Genomic DNA, 25,734 nt, shown 5'->3' with positions numbered 1-25,734 from the left:
AAGATAGAGATCTACTGGAGGTGTGCGAGCTGGTTTGTTGGGTGGGGAGGGTCAGTTACAAAAACCTTTATTAAATAGCAAATAATGTACATTTTCTGTTTTCTTATGCCTTTTTTATGAACCTTTCCTACATCAGCCATTCCCAGACTTGAGAGTGCTTTGGCCCATTTAAAAAACAGGAAATCCCATGTGGCCCACCCAATCTTTAATCTTCACTCTTATCAACATAAAACAGAGAGAGAGAGTGATTCCACGAACATTTTGATTAAAAAAACATATCACAGGCTGTTGGCTATAAATTGCTAATGATACCCAGTCATATGCAAAGTGTGAAGGCCAATGTGTGGCCCACCTGCCACTGGGACACTTACATACATAAACAGTTGCATAAATAAATGCATAACTGTACATACTAGTAATTTCAATCTGAATTTCTGTTATTACTGCAGTCTACCTGTAATACTTTCAACCCACACTTTGGGGATCACTGCACTGGATAATCCTCGTTTCTGAGAGAGACTGACCAGTTTTTCCAAACTGAACAGCATGATCCAGAATAAATGACTGGACCTATAAAGCCCTCAAGGAAGTGTTTAAAGAGGTTATTTTGCCTGCAGATGCATGACAGGAAGTCTTTTGTGAGTACAGATATCCCCTGCCAGTGACCATTAGAAAAATGCAGGTTTAAATGCATGTTAACTTTACTTGTCAGACCCAGGAGCTATGCTCATACAGTCTATAGTTGGATTTAAAAAGTAACTGTAGTTGGAAGAAGGTGCAACAAACCCCATCAAGAGGAATATTAGACCATGTTTACAATTCAATTCAATTCAATTTTATTTATATAGCACCAAATCACAACAACATTAGCCTCGTAAGGTAGACCCTACAATAATACATACAGAGGAAAAAAAAACAACAATCATATGACCCCCTATGAGGAAGCACTTTGGCGACAGTGGGAAGGAAAAACTCCCTTTTATCAGGAAGAAACCTCCAGCAGAACCAGGCTGAGGGAGGGGCGGGGCCATCTGCTGAGACTGGTTGGGGTGAGAGAAGGAAGACAGGATAAAAGACATGCTGTGGAAGAGAGACAGAGATTAATAACAAGTGTGATTCAGCAGAGAGGTCTACTGACACATGTTGAGTGAGAAAGGTGACTGAAAGGAAATGACAAGCTGCAACATACAGCACAAGTACTGAGTATCACAGTAAGCGTATATACCAACACATCCTACCAGAAATGTATGGTTTAGTTATTATTTAACTACTGAGTAACTATTGTATTACTACAATCTCAAGCATGACTACAAAACTGAGTGGAAAATCTGAACATTTCAACAAGATGGGGTAATTGTTTATGCACCACATAAGGAATCGGACTACTTTTTTAATACACCATCCGTACACTGAACCTGTCATCCCAGCACCATGCTGTGAAATTATATGAATGAAGAAGAAAAAGATGGAGGGCCAAGAACATGTTTGCATAGACAAGTTCCTGTCTTAGGTTTGTTATTTTGGACAAGGAGTAACAGTAGACTGTCAGAGACATAAAATAAAAAGGAATGGGGAAGAGAAGGTTTAAGGCAGCAAGCAGTTAGTTTATGAGCACTGGCACAGTCGCTTACTTTACTTACAAATTTGGATGCAATCCTGTGAGTAGCAAAGTACACCCCAAAATTCAAACGCTTGTAGAACTAACTTTAGCAGCAGAGTTGGCAAAAGTACACATCAGTACTTAAGTAGAAGTACAATAAAATTATATGAGTACATGGGAATACAAACTTTATTTTAGTCTACATTTTATTTCTAATATATGTACTCAGCTTGAATCACTTAATAAGAACTTGAGCAGAGAAAAAGAAGAATTTTTAAAAGGAGCTCTATTTTCTGTGGCTACACTGTAGAGAGTCATTTGGCTCCACAAACCAAAAATTGGGTACAGTCAGGGGTTAAAGTGGGATTCAATAGTTAGGGAAATCCTAAAGTCGCTTACAGTGTGGAGAAAAGAGTCACATCTCACAATGATTTTTATTGAGGGTCCTAGAAGATTTTCTTAATGTACAGGTCATGATCAGCTGACCTGTGCAGACACAGTGTGCAACAAACTGCACACAAACAGTTTGTGTGTTTGCTGATATTTGTTGAGTTAAAAAAAAATTGCATTTGAAATTACCTTCCACGTTACTCCTTTTATGCTTGCTCCTATTCTGTAGGGCTAGCTAGATGCAGAAGTACCATAACTTATGGATATCTGCATTTGTTCTGGTGTTGAGCCAAGAAAAAAAAGGGCCCTTTTTAACCCCTGAGTATGGCGCTATAAATGATGCATAAAATATATGAGTTTGTGTCTTTAATCTCTTAGTCGGGTTGAAGTCTGGACTTCAACTTTTTTCAGCCATTCTGTTGTAGATTTGCTGCTGTGCTTGACATCATCGTCCTGTTGCATGACCTAATTTGGGCTTTAGCTGTTGAACAGATGACCTCACATTAGACTCACATTAGGAGTTCACGGTCAACTCAATGACTGCAAGTTGCACATATCGTGTGGTTGCAAAACAAGCCCAACTCTTTGCCCCGCCACCATCATGCTTGACACTTGGTATGAGGTGTTTTATTTTGATATGCACTGTTTGGTTTTCTTCAGATGTGGGGGTATGCACTGTGGCTAATCATCTTGACTTTGATCCTGTCCCCTCAAAGGACATTGCCAAGACTCTTGCCAAGCATTCCAAACAAGCCATAGTTTAGTCTTTTTGTAATTGCACTGGCGTCCACTTCTGGGAAGATTGTGGCATTGTGTTAACAAACACCTGAATCCTCCAGATCTGCAAACTGCTCAAATTTCTGCTTTTGTAGAGATGCTCACACTTGCTGAAGATCAGTTAATCAAATGCATTTGTACCTAGATGCCATTTAACCTCTTAAGCAATAAGAATGTACTTAGTTTCCACAGAGCTGTGAAAACATTCTTCTTGACATGACATTTATTATACTAAAAAACACAAAATGCATAGATTGTTGCTGAATTTGCATAAAAGATCAATTTAGATTCCTTGACAGCCAAAATTCTGTGTTGTGTCTTTACTGCTCTTATTTGGGTTTTTTGTGCATATCCTGATTTTTCAGTTGACACTGAATTTGCAACTAAAACAGCTTGAACTCTTCTAGGAAGGCTTTCCACATTGTTTAGGAGTGTGTTTATGGGAATTTCTGACCATTCTTGCAGAAGCAAATTTGTGAGGTGAGAAACTGGACAAGAAGGCCTGGCTCCCATCTAATTCATTGCATAGTTCTCGCAGTTTTGACCTCATTCAAGTTTTTAAAGACCTTGCTTTGTACACATGTGTGCAGTGATGTTGGAACTGGAAGGAGCCGTTCCCCAAACTGTTCCCACAATCAGGAAAATGAAATTGTCAAAAAATGTCTTGGTATGCATTAAGGGTTCCTTTCACTGCCACTAAGCCCATCTCCCGATAAACAACCGCACATCATAAAACCCCATCCACCAAATTTTACACCAAACTTCCAAACCCAGACTCTTTCATCATAGTACCAAATGAAGACGTAATTTGTCACTCCAGAGAACATGTCTCCACTGCTCTAGAGTCCATTGGCGTCGTGCTTTACACCACGGCATCCAACGTTTTGCATTGCACTTGGTGATGTAAGGTTTGGGTGCAGCTGTTTGGCCATGGAAACCCATTCCATGAAGCTTTCCACACACTGTTCTTGAGCTTATCTGAGGGCCACATTTACTTTGGAGGCCGGTAGTGACTGACTCTGCAGAAAGGCGGTGACCTCTGCGCAATATGTGCTTTAGCATCCGCTAAAGTGTTTGGAACACCTGAATTCAGTTTGGATGGGTGAGTGAATGCTTTTGGAAATATAGTGTGGTTCTTGCCCTATCCTGTGCTGCACAAAAACAACAGTGAAGCTTCCCTCTGACTTGTACAGCCTTTCCTGGTGTCAGCAGAAGAAGGCACATGCTTCATGTGGTCGGCAGTCCCAGCTGTAGAAAGAGACTCACAGTTGCATCTGATCTCAGTGTACTCAGCTGCACCACAGACTCTCAAACCTCACAAAAGGAGGAGCCCTGTGTGTGTTTGAGATTGTTTGTGTGTGGGTAGGGTTTACAGAGCTTTTCAGCAGTAGACCACTGTTCACCCACCTGTTTGGGGTTATATATTTGTTTAGGCTTACCGAGCCTCCTTTTAAACCATTGTAAAACACAAAAAATATGTTAATATAAAGAAAAATATTCATTAAATATTGCTTTTCCCACTGTGGCATTCATTTTGGGCTTTTGTTTTAATGTTTTGGTGGAGTGTAAATGTAAATGAAAGCTTTGTGGTCAATTTACTACAATTTTACAATTTAACTGTGAAGAGATGAGCAGCCTGTGTACCGTGCTTTATTTCTGACTCAAAGCCCAGATCTTTATCGTGTGTGAAAATAAATAAGCAATTTTCAAGAAGAAAATGCTAAAAGCACAGGAGCCTGTTTACTTACAAAGTGGATATTTAAATTTGAGAGAGATCCAGTTAAGTTCCAGCAGCTGGGCTTCAGAGCAGCCAACAGCAGATGGGGCCCTGCAGAGTAGAGGGAGTACAGCAGGAACGCTGTTAAAAAATTAATAAAATGAAAATGAATAATAAAATAAATAAAATAAAATAATAATTATCTCAAAACAAAGTGATTAATGCAAGTTCTTTTTTCCTAGGCTACAAACAAGTGTTGCTTCGTAAAAGAAACTTTTTTTTAAATATCAACCCTATTTTCTCTGTTGACGTTAGACAGTCACGTGGTATCTCTCTTTCATTTCAATTGGCCAATTCATATTAAACGAGTTCCGGCCGCTTTCAAAGTGCTTGAAAATACGGAAGTTAGTTCTATAGGCCTCTACACTTCGTCAGTTGTTACCAATATTTTTTTTTTATATTTTTTAACTGAGTCATTTTTATTCGTATTTTACATTTCCCAGCAATATACTTAAAAAAATTTAAAATGTATAACTGCAGTCACGAACGTTGCTGACAATTTTGCGGAAGGATCTATACGCGGTCTCTGGCTCTGGTGTGGAGGGGGATTTGAATCGCCTTCTGCTCTTTTTTAAAAAAATCTTTTTATATTGTTATAAACGCCCGTTAAGACATTTGTGGGCTTTTTATAGCATAAAAAGACCCGAGTGTCCTTTTATATATATTTTGACAAGAGACAACCAAATTATCTAAATCCACAAGGTAAGATTTTAAACTTGCTGTTACTGTAGTGACACCGCCGCTGCTACTACTGTTAGCCAGCGACGAGTAAAGTCTTCACTAGCGTTAACCAATATTCGTGTGGGTTTAATATTTTGTTGCCCGTTGCCAGTGCTAACCCAGGGAGACAGGAATGTAAGCGCAGCTATCCGCCGCTACTGACCATTTCTAGTTCTTTACTCATTACACGCTGTTATTGTGGAGCGTGTGCAAATGCTCCTGAGTAAATCTTCATGTGTTTGTCTGTGTTAGCATGCCCCTGAAGGGATTTCTTTTTGTAACGGGTGAAATCAGAAATCATTTGTTATGGAAATGCATGTGACTGAGTCGCGTGCTTTTGTTATCCGTGTATCCTCTAGGATCGTCTACCTGTCCTTGTGGTTCTCTTGCACTTCATTTATAAGTCGTGCTTATGTTCTCATTGCAGATGGCTACAGCAGAGATCAGCACTGTCTCCTGTGAGGGTGATCAGGAGGGAGCTGCGTCGCCTCCCTCAGTAGAGGACACCCCCTCAGTTTTAAATCAAACCTCAGCCCCCCTGAATTTTTCTGAGCTCACCCCGAGTCAGTTTGGCATCTCTGTGCAGAGTTTTACCCCAGCAGCATCGTCAAATCGCAAAGGTGAGAGAGGACGGTTCGTTATTTGGCTGCAGCTGCTGTTGCTTTTAAACTGGTGGAGAGCAAGTAAAGGTGTCCAGAGCAGGTTATATTTCCTGTATATGGACTTGATTGAGTGTTAGTCTAGCACCAAGCCTCTCTCTCTCCTGACAGATAAGTCTCGTCTAGCACAGCTGAAAGCCAGGCGGAGGTCCAGTGTTGGCGTCCGGGGCTCTCCAGAGACAAATTCTCTCATCCGCTTCATGGCACAACAGAAGATGAAGACTCCACCGGCATCCCAAACTCCAGAGGTGAGATGCTTCTCGGGTTGCAAATCTGGCATCTGTCATATCCTATTAGAGTGCCAGACAGTTGTTCAGACTGCTCTGGCTTTCAGTTGGCTGGGATCAGTATTGAAACTGACATAGATTACTGGTACAGTGCACAACTGTACAACATGCTTTGTCTGTCGTCCTTTATGAGACGCACATGAGAATTGTCACAGCCGCTGCTGCATACATACTGACGTACCTATAAAAGCTGGAATAGCAGCGCAGTTGTGTTATTTTGCCTCTGTACATAATCACATTTTCAGATTTCAGTGTTGGTGAGCCTGTCCCAGCTGTCACAGGGTAAGAGCCAGGGTACACCCTGCACACTGTGGACTAACTCACGGATAACCATTCATACTGACATGGACAGAACCAACAAAGGTAGAACCTGCAGACTCTACACAGAGAGCCTCCCAGTTGGAACATTGAAATCAGGAATCTTCTTGCTCTGAGAGTGCTCACAAGTGCATTTGGTCTTTCTGAGAATGTAGCAAACTGCTGATTTGCTGCTCATAAAGCTTCTCCTCTCTCCCTGATAAGTGTGTTCTGGTTTTTGCTTTCTGCCTCGTTCACTTGCGTTGACAACTGTTTGATTACATATTGGAATTTCCAATGAACAGTTGCCAAATTCAGATTCAATGAACTCTAGACTTTGTTAACATAAAATGGTCCTGTCAGTTGTTGGCCTTGTAAATCTCAAAGCCTGAGTAAAAGGATGGATTATGTTAAATTGTTATTAAACCACTAATGTAAACATTTAGTTTAACTAAAGCATTAAGGTCTGCGCTTCAGTCGGCTCTAGACTGCTTCATTTTAAATCCACCGTGGGGATGTCCAGAAGCAAAATTATGAAACCTGTGTCCTTGTCCAAAAATATGTAGGCCTGACTGCATGTGAACGCTTACATCTGGATTATGCCTACTGTTGTGTCCTGCATGAATAGCAGTGCGTTTTTTAAAAGTGCTGCCAGTGCATGCCAGCCTTTGGTGTCATTTCAGCTTGTCATGCACCTCTTGATTACCTCCTCAACTTAGGTTTCCCATTTGGAGCAGTCCCAGCAACCCTGAATTAACAGTCCAAGATGGCAGTGGTGACTGTAAACCCTAGGAAAGCTGTAAAACTCTTAGTTTCATAAGATAACATCAAACAGATAGTTTCGCAAACTTGACAGTGTGATAATGAGATGCATAAAGCCTTTTAAGCTTTACAGTTACTAAATATTTACTTTACAGCTTACACTTGTTCCTCTTTTATCTGTAATCCATGTTTTATTTTAATTTTTGAAATTGTTAACAAATTTTATCTGAGCCCCTTTAAACACACATTGTTAAACTTCGCATAAGCTTCAGTTAAAATAAATCAGTGACCTGCGGGAATACAGGCAGACAACACAAGAAGTACACAGTTGCTTATGTAGGTGTTTGTATAGTTTTTTGTGCTGCACTAAGCTGGTGTATGCAGCAATGATCAGCTTTTGAAGTACCCTGAAAGTTAATATCGACAGTAGCTTTGTGCATCAACATTAGCTTAATGCAGTAAATGAACAGAGCAGAACATAAACATGACAGAGCTCCTGCTGTGAGAGTGCTGTTTGAATGACAGAATGACTTCTGGCAAAAGGTGTTAAATAAAGCAGAGTTTCGTACAAGGGATTACTGTCACAGTGAAAAGCTCCACAGCCCGCCAGATGTGAATGATTGAAACAGAAACTGTACCGCATTTGTAGTTCTACCTCCCTGTGTTGTACACTATAGAGCGTGAAAACTTCAATCTAAATACAAGTTGAGGAAATCTCTGAACTCTGATTAACAGCATGTGTCTTCGTGGCAGCATCTTTACTTATGTTTGACCTTTAAAAATGTTTAAGGTAATACGGTGAGCAGTATTATTCAGTCAAAGTCATACATCACATTTATCATATTTCTTTGCTTGTGTAATAAAAATAGCAGTGTGATGAAAAACAGAGTGAATAATAAGCCCTTTTCAGAAGATATTTAAATAGCATTGCTGGTTTGAGCTGTTAAGAGACGTTTGTGTCATTGAGACATATGTAGAAAACCAAACATTACTCATGCTTTTATTTAAGCAGTCTACGACTGTTTTAGCATCATATCATGCTGTAGAGAGTACAAGTTGCAGAAAGGGCCAGATTTACTTACTGCATCAGCTGTCTGTGCAGTGCCAAAGCTTAGGCTTTTCTGTTCTGTAGTTCTGCATATTTCTGGCCCTCATTACATTTAAATATGAAGCTTTGAAGAGAGGGGAAGAATCATTGCCCGCTATATGACGCATGCAAGCCGTGGATACATAACAGACAGAAAACACAATTTTGAGTGTTTCGGGGTTCCTTTAATATGACTATACTACAAGGACGTGGTCCATAATGAAAACTGCAGAGAGAACAAAAGCTGCTTTTGTTTGTTATGTGTTTGTTTGGTTTTTAACTGTCTCTCATGCCTGATCTGTTACATAAGGTGCATCAAAATACCACTATTTGACCTGAAGCATGTTAAAGAAAGTGTGACTCTTCAGGTCTCACTGGATGTAACTCAGCCGCCTGAGATTCACATTCCTTTGGGGGGGTTTTTTTTTTGGTTTTTTTTAAATGCTTAGCTACTGCCAGACAGAGTATGCGGAAACAACAAACAAAAGCCTCCCACTGGATATTACTGTTCATAACTATCAGAAATGGGTTATAGCTGCAGACCTGTTGAGCATCAAGTCATGTCAGTAATGCCACAGAACAAAACTGAGACATAATGTTCGAGGAGGAGGAGTATTTGTGTCACTAACATAGAAGTTCATGTGTATTCAGCTAGCTTGGCAGAACATCTGAAAACATGTTGTTTTGGTCCTTTTTACACTGTTGGGATTGTAGCTAATTGAAGATGGATTACAAAATTATTGATTCTGTTGGTGGTTATACAGTCAATCAAATAAACACACACTAAGGTGATTTCCACTTGTCCTTGGTTATGGGACAGTGTGTGATCTGTGTGCATTTCTTGGGGATAAAGTTTAGTTTCAGAGCAATATGTTAGTGAGGCTGATGAATTACAGATGAATGGCATCACTGAAAATAAATATGTTCACTATGAATTTAAATTATTTTCTGCAGCTTTCCTCGGGCATCAGTCTCTCTCTTTGTGTATTTTATATTGTTTATCCTTCTCCACGACCTGTTGCTCCTGACTGAAGTAGGCAGCGTTTGATTGGTCCATTTTATGCCCCCCAAAAAAACCCCATTAGATGCCTGCAAAGCAGAAAACCTGGGTTAAAAAGGAAAGTTAATAGATGCTGTTATGATACTGATTTTCTCTGTATCATAACATATTGGGATTCTAGGTTTTGTCGAGCCGCCTAATGCATTGAAATCCCTACTTTGGCAAGCTCACTTTGTTGTATGCACTTCTGTGTTTTCAAAACTCCTGTTAACATCCACTGACACGTCAACAAAATAAGGATTTTTCTCCGGCATGGATCATTCTTCTCAGCATGATCTGAACCACAGTCTGCCATGTCTCAGCTTTTTGGAGCGTTTTTCAGTTTAGTCGACAGCAGACACCCTCCGAGTGTGACTTATTCATGTTTAGTTACGTTTGTTGCAGTTTGGTTACAAAAATGTTGCTTGTCAACAACACAACTGTAGATCAGCCTGTAACTCTAATTATTAAAAGCTGAGAAATACACAAAGGGTTTTGAATAATGCACATTTATATGGAAAAGGCTTTTAAATGCAACACTTCTGTCTCAGCTCACCTGTCTTTAAGTCAGCTTTTAAGAAATGTTCATAAATGCAGTGAATGACAAATTAAATGAAAAACTGGCACAGAGTGTCTTAGTAATGTTAGTATTCCTCCAAAAGAGCTTCAGTCCACATTGGCATTGATTGTACAAGTGTTCATCAAACCATTCAGTGACCCTTCATCCCCTGTGGATGGAGGCACTATCGGTGTAAAAAACGCCACTCTCGAGATAGAAATGTTTCATCACACTGAACAACTTTGTATTGATTTGCATTGATCTTTTCTCTGAGGGCAACAATGGACTCAAACTATGTCAACAAAATACCCCCTACAGGATAGCATCTCACTGTTCAGGGTTCAGGGCTCCCCTTTAATTTATTTAGTCTACTTAACTTTTACATTTGGATGTAGCTTATTTGCTCGTTTGTGCATCGCTTTGTACCTGATGGTTAGTCAATAATCGGCATTAAAGGCTCCAGTTGCCTAGGTAACGCTCCAAATTATTTACCAGCCTCTCATATGTTAGTTAATGGTATCATTCACTCTCACTGGGAGGCACTTGGATCGATCACTTCAAAATGCTGAAGGTTTAACTTGCGGCCCACCCAGTTTACATCACCAGCAATTCTTTCACCGACCACTGCTTACAGTTTCATGTTCAGTGGTCTCTGGTTGCACCGTTGCTGTTGTGGATGCCCCTTCATTGTGACTTGCCTGTGAGATGATGTTCGGTGAAGTAAACCGTAACACTTGCGGATTGTGTAGATAAAAAATCTGCGTGATAGTGATAGATTGTGCTGCCACTCTGTAATACCACTTTTGTAATTTCAGAAGTCTCTGGCCTGTCAATGCACATCACTGAGCAGATATGTTTATTTTGCTGTCTCAACTCTCAGCTTGTCAGAAGTAGCCCCTTCCTTCCCCGGGTCGCCTCCACGCTGAGGCAGAAGATGGCTTCCTTCCAGAGCCTGATGGATGTGGAGGAGAATGATGCCTGTGATCCGGTGCCAGCACAGGACAGCAACACTGGAGGATGCATCAAGACAAGAGATTATCTGTCTGGTGAGGCTGCCTCATTGCCACAGGATTAATAGTTTCATTTTTCAATGAGGATCCATGCCAGAAGGATTTCTTTATGATGTCTGGAGGCATCGTTCATAAAGCAGTGGATTAATGCGCTGCACCGTATAAGCCTGACTGTGACAACATCTTACAGCAGGGATCTCTTCTGAGCTTGGTCATCTTCTTAAATGGGCCCAGTTTCTAAGCTGTTTGTTACTGAAGTGAGACTTTATCTCTATTCCTCTGATCAAAGGTTGTTTTTTTGTTTTTTTTCCTTTTTTGTACCCCAAGCTGTGTTTTTATCATATATTATTTGAAATTTGATATTTTCTTTTCATTTAACTTAGATGCTCCCAAGTCCCATTTGTTTTTCTATGTTTATGTAATATGCCTTTTTGATTGATGGTTTTTTTTTCACTCTCAGATGGGAACAGCCATGGTGGAGGGAAGGAGAACAACCCTCCAATGACGCCTACACCCAGCAAGAGGAGGCGCACCAGCAGCCCCCCCGAAGGCTGCAGTGTGGAGATTAGAGAGGCCAGCACGCCTACCCTCTCCTCCACTTTGATGGAGCAGGAGGTACACCGACTCACTCTGACTCACTCACTTAACTGACTGCTGTAAATAATTTAGCTAAAAGGTTTTTACCTCTGTGTGCCTGGCTCCCATTGAAGCCGTCGATTATTTTTAACGCCTTTATGAATGGTAGATCTCAGGGCCAAACAGGATATTTTTTTTTCCTTTTTCTTTTTTTGACTACAAGCTTCCAAAAAGAGAAATAAACCAAAGAGCACTTTGACGCGAAATATTTTGAGAAAATACTGACGGTTAAATCCCCCCCCCCCGACAGCGTTAACATCCTATTCTGTAATGTACTTTACAAATTCCTGTATAGTGTAGTGTTGTTTTTGTTGTTGTAATGCAGTACAGTATTATGAAAACAGCTGTTTTTTCTGACCCATCCCGACAGGTGGATGAAGAACGGGTGATGCAGGCTGTTACACAAAGACCGGCGCCCTCCAGTGACTCAATGGAAGAGGAACAAGCTATGCCTAAGGCTAACTTTGACCTCAAGACCTCATCCTCTGCTGAGAACCCTCAGGTTAGGACTCAGCTACAACACAAGTTCAGGCAGAAGTTGGAAGAAATTGTTGCAGACTGACTTGTAGTGGTCATCATTACAGGCGGGGCCTTCTTTCTGCTCGGAATTCATCTGAGTATCACAATGATTTTTTTTTAAACATGATTTAAACGCTGTAAATGAGCTGTTGTCGCTAGGTGAATTAACATGAAGTGAAGTTGTTATGTGAAATAATCGTGGCATGTTTTATTGAATGAAACTTGTGATTGCTTTTATCCTAAGGCTCAATATGACACTTCTGTTCACGGGGGCACGTTGTGAGCAGTAGTAATCAGATATGTCGCAGCTGCAGTTAGAGCAGGGCGATATGACCAAAAATATTTATCACGATATACATTTGAAAATTTGCGATAACGATATAACTGACGATATAATTGACACTTAGCAAAATACTTTACAACTCCACAACTTTATTAGTGCAAAAAAAAAACAACATCAATGTATTTTCACTTAAACAAGCAGCTGTTTTTTATGTGCATTAAAGTAATATAAAAATTTAACAGTGCAAATGCAAATTCCTTGCTGACAGTTTAACCAAAAGGCATTTCCAGTGGAAATTGGCCGACATATCCTCAGCATAACCATGTAGAATATCCACAAAACTTAAAAAGAGGTTATACACACACAATACGGTAATACTATGTTGAAGCACAGTACCTATCACTCCGCGAGGCTCCTGCCTATGATAGCTGTAATGCTCCGACAATCCATCAAGCAGTGCGGCTTCGTAGCTTAGCAAAGTCGTACTAAAACATTTGACAGATTTTCGAGCGCCGTGTACCACATAAAATCGTTTCGAGGTCAATAAACACAACCAGAATTCATACATAAGGCACACGGGATTATAAGGGGCACTGTCGATTTTCAGAAAAATCAAAGGATTGATTTTAAGTGTGCCGTATTTTCCAAAAAACACAGTAATAACGACGGCCCGCTAGCATGCTCTACCAAAAATAGTGCTTTGTTGTGTATCTGACAGACGAAAGCCAAACCAGTTCCACACCACTGAAGTTGCAGCATTTTTACAAACCATTTCTGGTTCATCTGTTTCATTCAACGATCCACTTTCGCCCGTCTCATTCTCCGTCGCCGCCATGCTTTTTCCGCCATGTGCGTATGAAAACAAAGGCACTGCGCATGTGCGTTTTACCCATATTCTATCGCGATATTTCATTTTCTTATCGTTGCCCAACATTATACCGGTATTACCGTGAACGGTGTGATATGGCCCAGCCCTAGCTGCAGTCACACAGATGACTGTACCACAAAGCAAGATTAATGGGTTAGCGAGATATGTCAAGCTTAAATTTAGAGTTTTCAGTGTCACCAAGACACAGACTTGGTTGTGATACCCTCGATCTCCCACTGGGATTTTAGGTTTTGTAGAGCCAGCTAAAACAAGGAAAGTCTGAATATATCAAAGTTGCTTTATAGCACACCCCTCTGGTGATAACTGGGCAGATGAACTCGGTATACACTGGTCCATCTAACAGCCCAGCACTGTGCAGCTCATTTGGCTTTCTGAAGAAAACTGCACAACTAGCAGGCCTGCTATCAGTGGCTTGTTCTATTAACAGATGAAAGCAGGTTCTTAATGAGGTCAATTGACAACGTATGAAAGAGTCTGGAGGTACTGTGGTGAACATTACACTGACTACAACATCATCCAGCATGACCAGTTTGGCAGTGGGCCAGTGATGGTCTGTAACTGTTTAGAATGAAAGTTAAATCCTCAGGCTTTATGAGTCAGTCGCTACAGAACTCCAAACTTCATGTGGGAGGCCTTCAGATTGGCTCAAGAACAGTTCATAGAGAGCTTCATGGAATAAGTTTCCATGTCTGCATTGACCCAAGTGTAAAGTTTGGACGGGGGGGGGATTATCGTGTGGGGCTGTTTTTCAGGAGCTGAGCTCGGCAGCTTACTTCTAGTTAAACTCCTAATGCTTCAGTATACCAAGACATTTTGGACAATTTCATGCTGTGTGAACAGTTTGGGCGTGTCCTGTTCCTGTTCCAACTTGACTGTGCACCAGCACAAAGACACAACATGGATAAGTGAGTTTGGTGTGGAAGAACTTGGCTGGCCTGCACAGAACCTAACCTTAACCCGACAGAACACCTTGAGGTGAATTAGAGCCGAGACTGTGAGCCAGACCTTCAGTGTTTGACGTGCTTCTGGAAGAATGGTCAAAATTCCCATAAACACACTCATAAACCTTGTGAAATGCCTTCCCAGAAGAGTCGAAGCTGTTATAGCTGCAAAAGGTTGACCAACATCAAATTAAGTCCTATGGATTAGGAATGGGATGTTACTGAAGTTAATATGCATATCAAGGCAGACTAGTGAATGCTCTTGGCAATATAGTATGTGTCAGTATTTCAGCTTAAATATTTTGATCTGATGTGTTGATGGTTGTTGTCAAACTAGGAAACAGAAAATAAACCCAGTTTTTAGAAATGTTACTATTCTGTGGTTCGGAGTCCTTTTCACACTCGTGTTCTCTTGTTTGTGCTTTCATGTAAGATAGAACATTCTCGGTTATGCCTTCTGATCTTTTCCAAGTGATTTTTGGGGCTATTCACGATAACTGAGCAATTCCTGCTCTCATCAGAAGTGTATGCAAAAAAAGATATTTAAAGGATGCCTGCTGTGAGCTGATTAGATGAAATGATTATGGTTGTTCTGTGCTCCAGTGTCCTTCTGGATTTTATGTACAAAAAATTATGCTAGTGTTGGCTAAAATGCAAATATCTGTTCTCTATGTTCTGTCCTTGTCCTTCAGAATGAAAGCTCTCATGTGTGCTCTCTTAATAGGATGAGGTCTTTGAACTCCAAAGCCTCAGCCGACCACCTCCTGATGATCCTGCAGCCGTTTCGCCACCGCAGCGTTCCTCCTCCTTCCGCATCCCCTCACTCCCTTTGTTGCTGGAGATGAAGCCCACAGGTGAGCACATGTCGCTCTCTGTGGCCTTGTTAGAGTAACTGACCTTTTATCTTGGTTTAGCCTTTGAGGCTCGGTGCACAGTGGCTTGCTCCAGTGTAGCCAAAGGTTCCGCTCGGCTGAATTGGTGCATATTCAGTGAAGAACTCGATGTTCGTTTGAGTTGCCGTAGTGAAGAACATCATGCATGTATTTAGCAATAAGCAGTTTAGAGCGTTGGTGAATTAATTTAAAAAAAAAAAAAAGACTGAAAAAAGCCCAATATCAGATGGTCTGATAACAGTTGTGTGATGTATCTTGCTGCACCAAACACCCACTTCTATTTGTAAATACCAGATCAGAATGTACTGATTCCAAATACACAACTTTAAAAAAATGTTTTCTCATTTAGTCATCATGCACATCCTTTTTTTCTTTTTTCTTTTTTTTTTCAAACAGTAACTTCGACAGTCTTAACTTCATAATAAAGAATTAGGCAGTCTTTCAGTGTCTTAAATACAGTTACATTTACAGGTCAGCCCCAGAATCACACTTTTTCAAATACCGACACAGGCTACACGCACGTCTGGTTTGCTATCCTCGTGGGGACATCCCATTGACATAATGCTTTCCCTAGCTGCTTAGCCTAACCCTAACATCAAAAATGAATGCCTAACCCTTACCCTAAACCTAACAATAACCTAATTGTAACCCTGACGCGAAGACCTGGATTTTGGTCCCCATGAGGGCTGTTGGTCCCCACCAGTATTGTAAATACACACACACACACACACTCTCTATTTGTGGGCTGGATTTCACAGTGGCTGTGCTCACTTGCTGTGGGTCAGGTCATACTTCGATTTGTATTTTTTATTTATTTGAGCCACAGACTTTTTTTTTTAAATTAATTTATTTTTATTTAGAGAAGCTGAATAAGAACATGGGAAGAAGATATTTACTATACGCATCCTCACTTTGTGATCAGTTCTACCAGTCTGTTATGAATTTCCATTTCACTCTGTGAATAATTGTTAAGCATCTTTCATCAGACTAGCATGCTTATAACCAAGCTTTCAGCTGTACATCGCTACATAACATAAGCGCATGGCTAATGAATGGATTACATCGATGTCACACTAAAACAGGACTGGGTTATGAGACTACAGACACTTGAATCATGAGTATTAACTAATAGGTCTTGCTTTCTGAATTGTTATATCTAAATCATGCTGGTAGTGTAGTTCACTTCCCATGATACTGCACCACTTCAGGAACCTTTCTTTAGTTAAACATGAGCAAAGTGCAGATTGTCATGTGGATAAACAAATTTTCAGCCCTACAAATATACAAACTATGCTGGTCTGACTTTTTTCCTCTATCAAAAAACTTAAGTAAGTGTTTATTCACATTTCAGATGATGTTTAGACAAAACAAGGCTAATCTATAATATCTCAAAGTCTCTCTTGGTGTTTATTACACAATGACTCCTGGAGAAAATAAAGTACATTTTTGTGCATTGTATGGATTTTCTATCTTGCAGGAGAGGAAGAGTCCAATGGGACACCCACAACGATGACGAAGAAGAAGAAACGTGTGCGTTTCGGAGGTCCCCTCTCTCCTGAGTTTTTCGATAAGAACCTGCCTCCGAGCACCCCGTTACAAAAGGGAGGCACGCCGGCCCGACCACAAACTCCCGGTGGGAGCTTACAGCTTCGTTCAGTGCTGAAGACGCCGCAGAGGAGTGAATCCAAGACACCGGAATGTCGGCCCGACTTCAGCAGCCTGACTGCGTTTGGTGCTTCTCCTACACTCACAATGCCTCGCAAGTCCAGAATGCACTCTGAGGGAGACGAAGAGGAGGGAAAGGTAGATGAGATTAAACTGTGATGGCAGTATGATGATGACACTTTACATGTAATAAAATCTTAGTTACAAAACATTAACATTTTCCAATGACATCAGCTACAAACAGGCTTTCCACAAGATAATTTGTCTGTTTGTAACTGCCCTGTTATTTATTATTGTCTGCTACCTGCTGCTGTTAGCTGTTGTCTGTTCCCTGCAAGGCTCAGGATATGACCCACGATCTGGTCTTGATTATAAATATTAATCATCAGTGAATAATACTGCTTTTCTATTTTCTGGTCCTAGATTGTTTTCCCTTCGGTGGAGGAGATTGGCTCTGCTGTGGCGAGTGATACAGGTTGATTACAGTTTATTGACCCTGAGAGAGATGGCTTATTGTCTCCAGTGGAATGCAATTCAGCTCTGATACGATAACAGCTTTCTTTCATTTGTTTCATTTTCAGAATGGGCGTGGGATGCCCAGCCATTGAATTTAAACAATGCCTTCTACGAGGAGTCTCTCTCTCAGCTTCTGACAGGTAAACAGCTGTCATAGCTTTTTTCTTTTAATTGTCACTTAGCTTCCTGTCCTCATCGATCTACTTCTGTAACCTCTATTTCTCCAGCAAATCTGAGTACGCCAGCGTAAAAGACTTCAAAACTAGAAGTTAAGGTTGTGTGGAGCTGAATCACGTCAGGATTTTTATTTTGACATCATATTAAGAAATTAAGCCGCGTTCTGCCTCTCTAATTATAAAAGAAAGATTAAAACAATCAGAGAAGTCAGAATGAGAGGCATCCTTAAACCTCCTCCTATTGGTTTAAAAGCTGCACAGTTCCTTTTGTCAGTTGGACTGTATTAATTTGTGTGAATCATTTTTCCACACTAATCAGCGGAGTTGATATTATCAGTTATTGCTAAATTCTCAAACAGAAGTCTTTTCAGCTGTAATACTGTAGGTTTTCCCCCAGAGTCTGACACCAACCCCAGCACAACCTCCCAGATGGATGACCAGTCTGAGCCCGACTCCCTGCCAGAGAAGGAGAAGCAACCAGACGCTGGAGTTGGAGGTCCAACTGCAGCCCGATCCAGCAACAGAAGGAGAAAGGTCTGCCACATTTAAGATTTTTTTTTTTCTTCAAATTCTTGGATACATCTCTGTGAGCTCATGGGAATGTTAAAAAAAATACTCTACCAAAATAATTTATTACCATCCTCTACAGAATTTTATTCTGTGCAATTTTCTCTTGCAGCCAGCACCAAAACAAGAACTTGGAAGCGAACCTCGAGCTTGCTCCAGCAGCCGAAAGAGGAAGGTATGCTATTCCCATAAACTGCATGATTCACTTGTACAAATGTCCATTTAGAAGCAAAGATGGCCTTTTTTTTCTTAATCATTTGGAGGTCATAACATGTTCCAATCTAATCTACTGTTTAATTCTGCTGGATGTGAGCTTAATCACATTTAAGGACTTGTACTGTGTGTGTGTGTGTGTGTGTGTGTGTGTGTGTGTGTCAGAGAGTCTATATAATATATCCTGGGGTAAACTTTTCTGTTCCCCCAGCTGCCAGAAGAGAGTGAACCTGTGAAGAGGTCGGCACGGTCTGCTGCCAAGTTGGCCTCTGGGAAGATGAAGGTAAGTTGGATGAGTGTGCTTGTTTGATTTCTCCTTCCATCACTTCACTGAGGGCTTTGCAGAATTGTCTTTTTACAAGCTGTCATGTAGATGATGGCTACACAATCTGACTACGACTTAAGGTCATAGTGAGTATGTAGTCATGTTAATATGACCCATATAGAGCTGCAAATAGCACATCTGTGATATCATGTATAGTGGTAATGCTGATCCTTATTCATAAAGTTGTGCATGAGTAGAGAGTCAACACTGCTGTCACAGATAATTACATAAAGAAGTCTGATGAGACAAAGTGAGAGTGTTTGTGCTTTATATCGTAGTGGTGAGGTGTATATTGTGGCACAGAACCAGAGGAGGCTATGTTACGGTTTGATCTGACTATGCAATTTCCACACCATGAAGGTACTTTAATAATGGGTTCTACAAGGACCTGTTATAGCATATTGTTAGGTTTGGATTTTAAAGCTGGCAGCAAAGCAACTTACATGAGGTGAAATGTTTCTGCTGATTAATAGAAGTGGAATACCATGAAACCATATGGATCCATTTATGAAGTATTCGGCTACACACAGTGAAGGGTTTTGCTTATGCAGTCCACACGGACATGCTCGTGTACAGTGTATACTGGTGGGAATGACACTGCATAGGTCAAATCTGGATTGGTTAAAAAGTTTGCACGAACAACACTTTTTATGTTATGCCATCCTCCAGCTACCTCGGGAGTGGGATGTTAGAATTCCAAGTTGGTGTGTACCAATAGGAAAATCAGAAAAGCATGAAAAAACAGGATTTGTTTTGCTTTAGCAAAGTAGAGGAATTCATCTATATCAAGCAATACAGCATAATACTTAATGTAAGAACACCGCTGCAGGACATTCATGGATAGACTCTTATCCATGAATCCAAGATACTGCCGCCCTCTTGGATCGTTAACTCTGGGTTGTTGGGATTGTTCCGACTTCCAGTTCAGGACATTCTAATTGGGGCAGCGTTCCAGATGAAAATTCTGTCTAGGACCTTTGTGTGATATGTCATCCTAATCCTGTATTGTTAGCATCGGTAAACTGATAAGCTTTTATCACTTTTTCAGCGTCCGGGTTCCTTAACTGTTACATTAAGATTAATTTTGTTGGGTTTATATTCTTATTTCACTATTGTACTGAAAACCTACTGAACCATGACCTCGCATCTGAGACATGTATCAAGCATGACTGTTGTGTACTGTTGGGGATAGACCAGATGAATAGACAGATCACAACCTTTTTAGTCTTGCAATCATAGAAAAATTTGGAGATGATCTGTATTTTTGTTGTCAAGAGATCCTGTTTTTAAAACAAACAAAAAAACAACACAATAGTTGATCCATCCAGTTTTTTATCCACTCAACTGTAAAACGATGGTGAGTGTACTGTCGACACCCTGCCGGGAGGGCAGGCAACATAGACACGCAAATTTGTTAATGCGATAACTTAAGAATGAGGCAACATAGAAGTTTCACATTCGGGACAGGTTTAATTCCTGGTAACCTTCACCTCAAGGTTAGAGCTTTCTGAAAATCGTGTGAATGTGATAACTGAAATGAGGCAACATACAATTTTGAAATTGGTACTATTGACTAGTTTCACACTCAGCTCATCTACTAGGAGGCTGAGGGGTAGCACTGCCAGCCACCAGTAATTTCTAGCATGTCTGTACACAGCAGACCCAAACTAATACCTACCTCATTAAACCGCTCACAAATATATACATCACTACCTTCCTTTTTTTTTTTTTTTTTTTTTTTTTAATTCAAGGAAATGTGATGGTATTTACAATATCCATGTATTCACAGTGAGTAGGGTAGGAAGTCACAATAGGGCAGAGGACAGAAGGAAAAGGGAACAAAGCACAGAATAAGATAAAACATTGACAAAACCACTGTAATCATGTCTTTGCCAACTGGGCACGTACTGCAGTTGACTATGTGGAAGCATTTGTGTGACAGTTATTTATTTTTAAACATACATGCTCTTACTAGACTTTTTCCCCAACACACTATGATCACCTAACATCCACATGTCACTTTTCTATTTTCTTTTCCCTATTCTTCCCATTTTCAGTACCTTTAGTTGAATGTGCATTACATTTTCATGTGTCAACACTTGACTAGTGCAAAGCATAAAAAAGGTAGGATAAGTGAAATGGGTTTAGCCCAGGGCAGGTCAAGTGAGAGGATGTACGAGCACACAGGGTCCTGATAGCTGTCTAGACTGAAGCTCACATTACTGCAGTCCACTTACTGAGTGTGCAGTGCCCAGCTCATGTCCACGGGATCCCTCATTTCCACACTTCCTGTTCATCGTCTGTGTAACGGGTCTAGTATTCTGGCAGCATCGTGTCAGATCGGATGCTTGAAGTAAAATATCTGCGTTTGGTACAAATCCTTTGGAAACTCTGAAAAACCCTTTAAACCAGCCGGTGGAACTAAAATGAGGACAGATTAAGCAACTCAATGTCTTCTTTCTCACCTCGCATGTTTTCACAAACATATCCCAAAGAAAGTTGGCAAACAAGCCGTCATGTTGTTTTCAGTTTGAAAGCCCACGTGAGGCGTTCGCCCAGTCAGATGCAGCCCAGTGTTTACACGGTTGTAGGAGGATGCAGGAGAGAGAGAGAGAGAGAGAGAGCTCCTGTCGAACACTGAATGGCTGCAAAGTGTCCAGTCCTGGGAAGCAGGGAGAACCCTCACAGGCAAAATAAAAAATTTCCCCCTTAGACACAAACTGTATCCGTACTGTAGGTTTGTTTTTTCTTCATAGATTAATGCTCCCAGGCAGGACTGTATTTAAAGCTCTGTGTTCACATCTGCCAAACAACTTCTTCAGTTACACTCTCAGGCTGTGCGATATGATGAAATATATCAGATGACAGAATTAGAACATCTATCGTTTCATATTATACGCTATAATTTGTTTCGTGGTGTCGCAAAATACACTGTTTATTTTTTTCATTGTTTGGATGGTCACCATGTGGATGCAGCCACAGAGAATACCAGCATGGCCAGTGAAGAACCAGGTAGCACCAAACAGGTACCTGGTTGGTTATGAAAGGTCTGACAAGGACCAGAAAAATGTATAATGCAAATTATGCTCAAACCCACCACAGACTCAAACACACACAAACCTCGTCTACCACCTACGCAAGAATCACGTGAAAGAGTATGGAGAGAGTTTACGGATGAGAAGCAAAAAAGAGCCGTCAGGTGCTCAAAATAAACCTTAGACTCAAATGTTAGAACAGGCTTTTCTCCATAGCACGCTGTGTAATGAATACAAAGAAAAGGGCAGCTGTTATAACTTATATCTAAATATATATAGCTTCATGCATTGGTCAAAACACTCGACTCCAGGTACACAACGCCCAGCTGAAAACACTTCATACAAGTCGAGTTGCCCGAGATTCACAGAATTTACACAAAATGCACTTTTTTGTGATATATATCGTTATCGGGATGTGAGGTTTTGGTCATGTCGCGCAGCCCTATTACACTCCATGAAATGCAGACAGAGCTGATGAAAATGAAAGTGCTGTCTGACTACAAGACACACTGATGAGCAAAAAGTGTCACCGAGGCAGAATCGTAAGAATCAGAGGATGAAGGAGATGGCAATTATTACTCCTGCAGGGATTCAGTTTTCCATCTTAAAGGTTTTATATCCATAACACACATTTGCTCAAGAGCATGAGTGGACATTCTCCAGCAGTTTCTTTAACTTTGAGCTAAATGATAAAATATTTTCAGCTTTTTTCAATTTTATGTTTGTGTTTATAAAATATGTTTGCGCATTAGATAATCATTGTATCATTAATGAAATGTGCAAGATCGAAACACTCTGCATACCATATCAGAGGTGGATACTTGCCAGCTTTAACGCTTCTGCAGACTTGTCGATGCAGAATTTTCTAACACTGCAGTTTGCTGGTCCCCAGATGACCTCCAGCACAACGCGTCGATGGAACAAGGACGTAGACCGCTCGCTGTACGGCTCGCGTGAATATGCCTCCAAGAACCCCGCCCTGAGTCCCATCACCGAGAGGCTGTCCTTCATCAGTCAGTCTCCAACAGCACAGGAGACTAATTCAATCAGCTGCAAGGGTAAAAAAAAAAAAAAAAAAGTTGCCAGTGTGTGATTTAGCCTGTGGTTGGAGACGGTATCAATGTCTGGATGTCAAACTTTATTTTAGTCCCTAAAAAATGAGAACCTTTGGATTCAGGGGAAACCAGCAGAAACATTTTTTTCCTGAGATTTTTCTTTTGTCCTCATTTTTCTTCACAGCTCCAGATCAGGAAACCCAGCTGAATCCTGAGGTAACTAATGAAACTCAAGTGATACACGACCTCGCTGTGACAAATGCCTCAGAAACCACTGTAGAAGATTCTGTCACATCGCCCAGCTTGAGTGAAAAAAGTGCCGCCGGGCAGGACAGCAGGCTGTTGGGGGTGAGGGTCAGAGGAAGACGACTGAAGAAAAGGAAGGTCAGTGTCGCTGACAGTGACCTGACCAGAGGAGAGACAGAGCAGCAGCTCTATGAAGAGCAAACCACTACAAGCCTTGAGCTATCATCGAGAACCCCTTCTGTACATGAAGAGAGACAAGAAGACACTGTAGAACTTTGTGCCCAGACCTCTGCAGATACGCCCTGCACAGAGTCAGAATGTCACGTGAGTGCACATGCACCTACTTCAGACTGCCCGAACAACACAGAGCCAGCACAAGGGAAAGCTAAGCGGGGCAGGAGGAGCTCTGTAAGCAGCTCAGTGACAGCGGAGCAGGAGAACTATGTAAAGAAGCACCAAACCAGCTGTGAAGAGGAGGAGGAAAGACAGGGAGACCGAGCAGCAAGCTCACAGGAAAACATCCAGTCAAGCTCTGATAGCCAGGAAGAGGGGGAAAGAGCTCATGTGGACCTTGCTCCCTGGCAAGCTGACTTTAATTTTGAGGATGTGTTTAAACCAGTTTGCACTAGAGGGCAGCGCTCAGTGCGCCGCAGCCTGAGGAACCAGAGCAACGCTGAGAACAGCAGCAGTGCAGGGCTCGCCTGGCTGTCTCGTACCTCTCCCGAGTCCAGCAAAGAGACCCGCAGGAGGACCCGGGGCCGTCGGCTCAGTGCTGCTCTGCCCAGCCAACCTTCACTCCCTGAGGAGGCAGGAGATGCCTCCTGAGATCATTTACCTAACTTAATGAACTGAGATTAAGAGGGAATAAAAAATACATTGATTACACCTCCACACACCACTGATTCCCCAAAAGAGGAGACTGATTGTTTCACACTTAGCTAAAACATTGATTTTTTTTCTTTCTTTTCTTTCTTTCTCTGTGAATTATTAGAGATGACCAGCAATTTGTGACCGGTTTCCCTCCAGTAACTAAGCTAGTCATTATGCTGAGAGCTCAATCATCTCTGCTGACCACCTAATCAATATCGTGGCACTCAGCTGGTAATCACAGTGCATCTTCAGTCTGCCTCTCCAAAGTCACTGGATCAGGCAATGAAGTCAATATCTGCTCCTGAGGCTGGATGAAGATGGCTGTGTCTCATTCACCAAATGTGTCAGCCAAAGGCAGGCGGGCTCTACACAGAGAACTTAAATGAATTGCTCAAGTAATTCTGCTTAATTGTGATTGGTGGTTGTTGTTTTTGTTGTTTTTTTCATTTTTTTTAATGATCTAAACAGTTGTGGTTAGTGAAATGTCAAACTGTACCTTACAAGCATCTGCTTCTAACTAAATATATTGCCTCCATGTAAAGATGGCACATTAGAACAAACTGTGTTCATTTAAAAGGATGCTTTAGATTCATTTAGAGCAAATTAATCCAGATAATAAAGCAGCCGCTTGTCTCCACAAACGTGACATTCCAGCTGTGTGTGGTCACTCGAGTTCAAGTGCAGCAGCTTTCCCTTTAGCATAAACCGTCCTGTTCTGTATTTTAAACATGGCCAAATGCCTGAAAGTAAATTGACCTCTAACCTCCACCCAAGTTCCAGCGGTTATAGATTTTTAAAATCTGTTGCTCAGTACCGGCTCCATCCATCTGTCACAGAGGGCAGTAACAAATTGAGTTTCAGATTCAGTTCACATAGGAAAATTGGCTCGCAGAATGATGCATGACTGTAATCTATCCATCACTGAGTAATTGACTGCCTCCTTTTACATCAAGTCAGTCACTTGGCTGAAGGACGACAGAGGTTTTTGGCCCCCCTAGTGATCTGCCAAGGCCTTTTTCTGCTCTCTATTCCCACCGGAAGACAGATGGACAAAATCATAAACCCACTAATGTAATGTTGTGTGGCTGCAGTGGGGCCACACTGCCATCTGGTGGCACTCTTGCAGAATTGCTGCTTATTGATGTGCCGCTCCTGGGAGGGTGCGTCAGGAAATGATGCTACTGTCAAGAGTGGGAATAATATAAATGTGTGGAAGTTCAGCTTTATTGATGGCTGCTACTGCTTGGAGAGAAAAAAACACACAGACTAGGCTCGTGTGTGTGTGTGTGTGTGTGTGTGTGTTTTTTCTGCTCGACTGTGACACTGTGTGTTTGTCTGCTCTTGTCTCTTTTAAAACTTGTATCATCTTTGTAAATGTGCAGTTTATAGAGTTGAAGCCAAACTGCTGCACCTCTATAATATGAGTGGGTGTGTTGTCTGTGAGAGAGAGCGCGGGAGTGTGTGTGTATGTGTGTACGTGAGGGGTGTGAAGCCCCTGTCCCTGGCAGACGGGCATACTGAAGGCGGCTTAACACAAGAACAATGGGGTCCTTTGACCAAAACGACACCCCCAAGACATGTGGCCTCCTGTCACCGTGGCAACCCCCCATGGGACAGAGAGCGGGGTGACAGCTGGAGAGGAGGACTTACAAAAATGGAGTCCATTTCTTTCCACTGAAGCTCTCCCGGCTCTATATCTTTTCCCCTCTTCTCCCGGGCCTCCTCTACACTTTGGCCCTGGTGAATGCAGGATACATCTCATTTTACAGCTCCGTGTGATTGACCTTACAGGCTTCACTTGCCACCTACAAATCCTCCAGAGGGAAAAATAAATAAATTAAGAATCAGAGCCAACAATAAATCAGCTCTTTATTGGCTCTTGTTACTGTCAGTAATAAGAGCGCATTGAGCGTCGCTGACAAATATGCTGCTGAGCCACGA

General features: G+C 41.4%; 1 protein-coding gene across 1 annotated transcript; it reads left to right on the top strand.

Annotated features, from left to right (window-relative positions):
- The first annotated feature begins 5,517 nt into the window (after nt 1-5,517).
- On the top strand, nt 5,518-24,278 carry cdca2 (cell division cycle associated 2). The gene is made up of 15 exons (XM_063490355.1): nt 5,518-5,541; nt 5,692-5,884; nt 6,035-6,171; nt 10,835-11,000; nt 11,425-11,579; nt 11,971-12,102; nt 14,957-15,086; nt 16,603-16,928; nt 17,214-17,265; nt 17,372-17,446; nt 17,880-18,016; nt 18,162-18,224; nt 18,474-18,545; nt 22,515-22,680; nt 22,862-24,278. Exons 1-15 carry the CDS (start codon nt 5,518-5,520, stop codon nt 23,746-23,748), a joined length of 2,715 nt encoding a protein of 904 aa, XP_063346425.1. The 3' UTR covers nt 23,749-24,278.
- Nucleotides 24,279-25,734: the final 1,456 nt, after the last annotated feature.

This window comes from Pelmatolapia mariae, linkage group LG12 (assembly GCF_036321145.2).
Source record: "Pelmatolapia mariae isolate MD_Pm_ZW linkage group LG12, Pm_UMD_F_2, whole genome shotgun sequence".
Taxonomy (NCBI): Eukaryota; Metazoa; Chordata; class Actinopteri; order Cichliformes; family Cichlidae; genus Pelmatolapia; species Pelmatolapia mariae.
The sequence above is the reverse complement of the archived record's forward strand: the minus strand, read 5'-3'. Positions and strand labels throughout refer to the sequence as shown.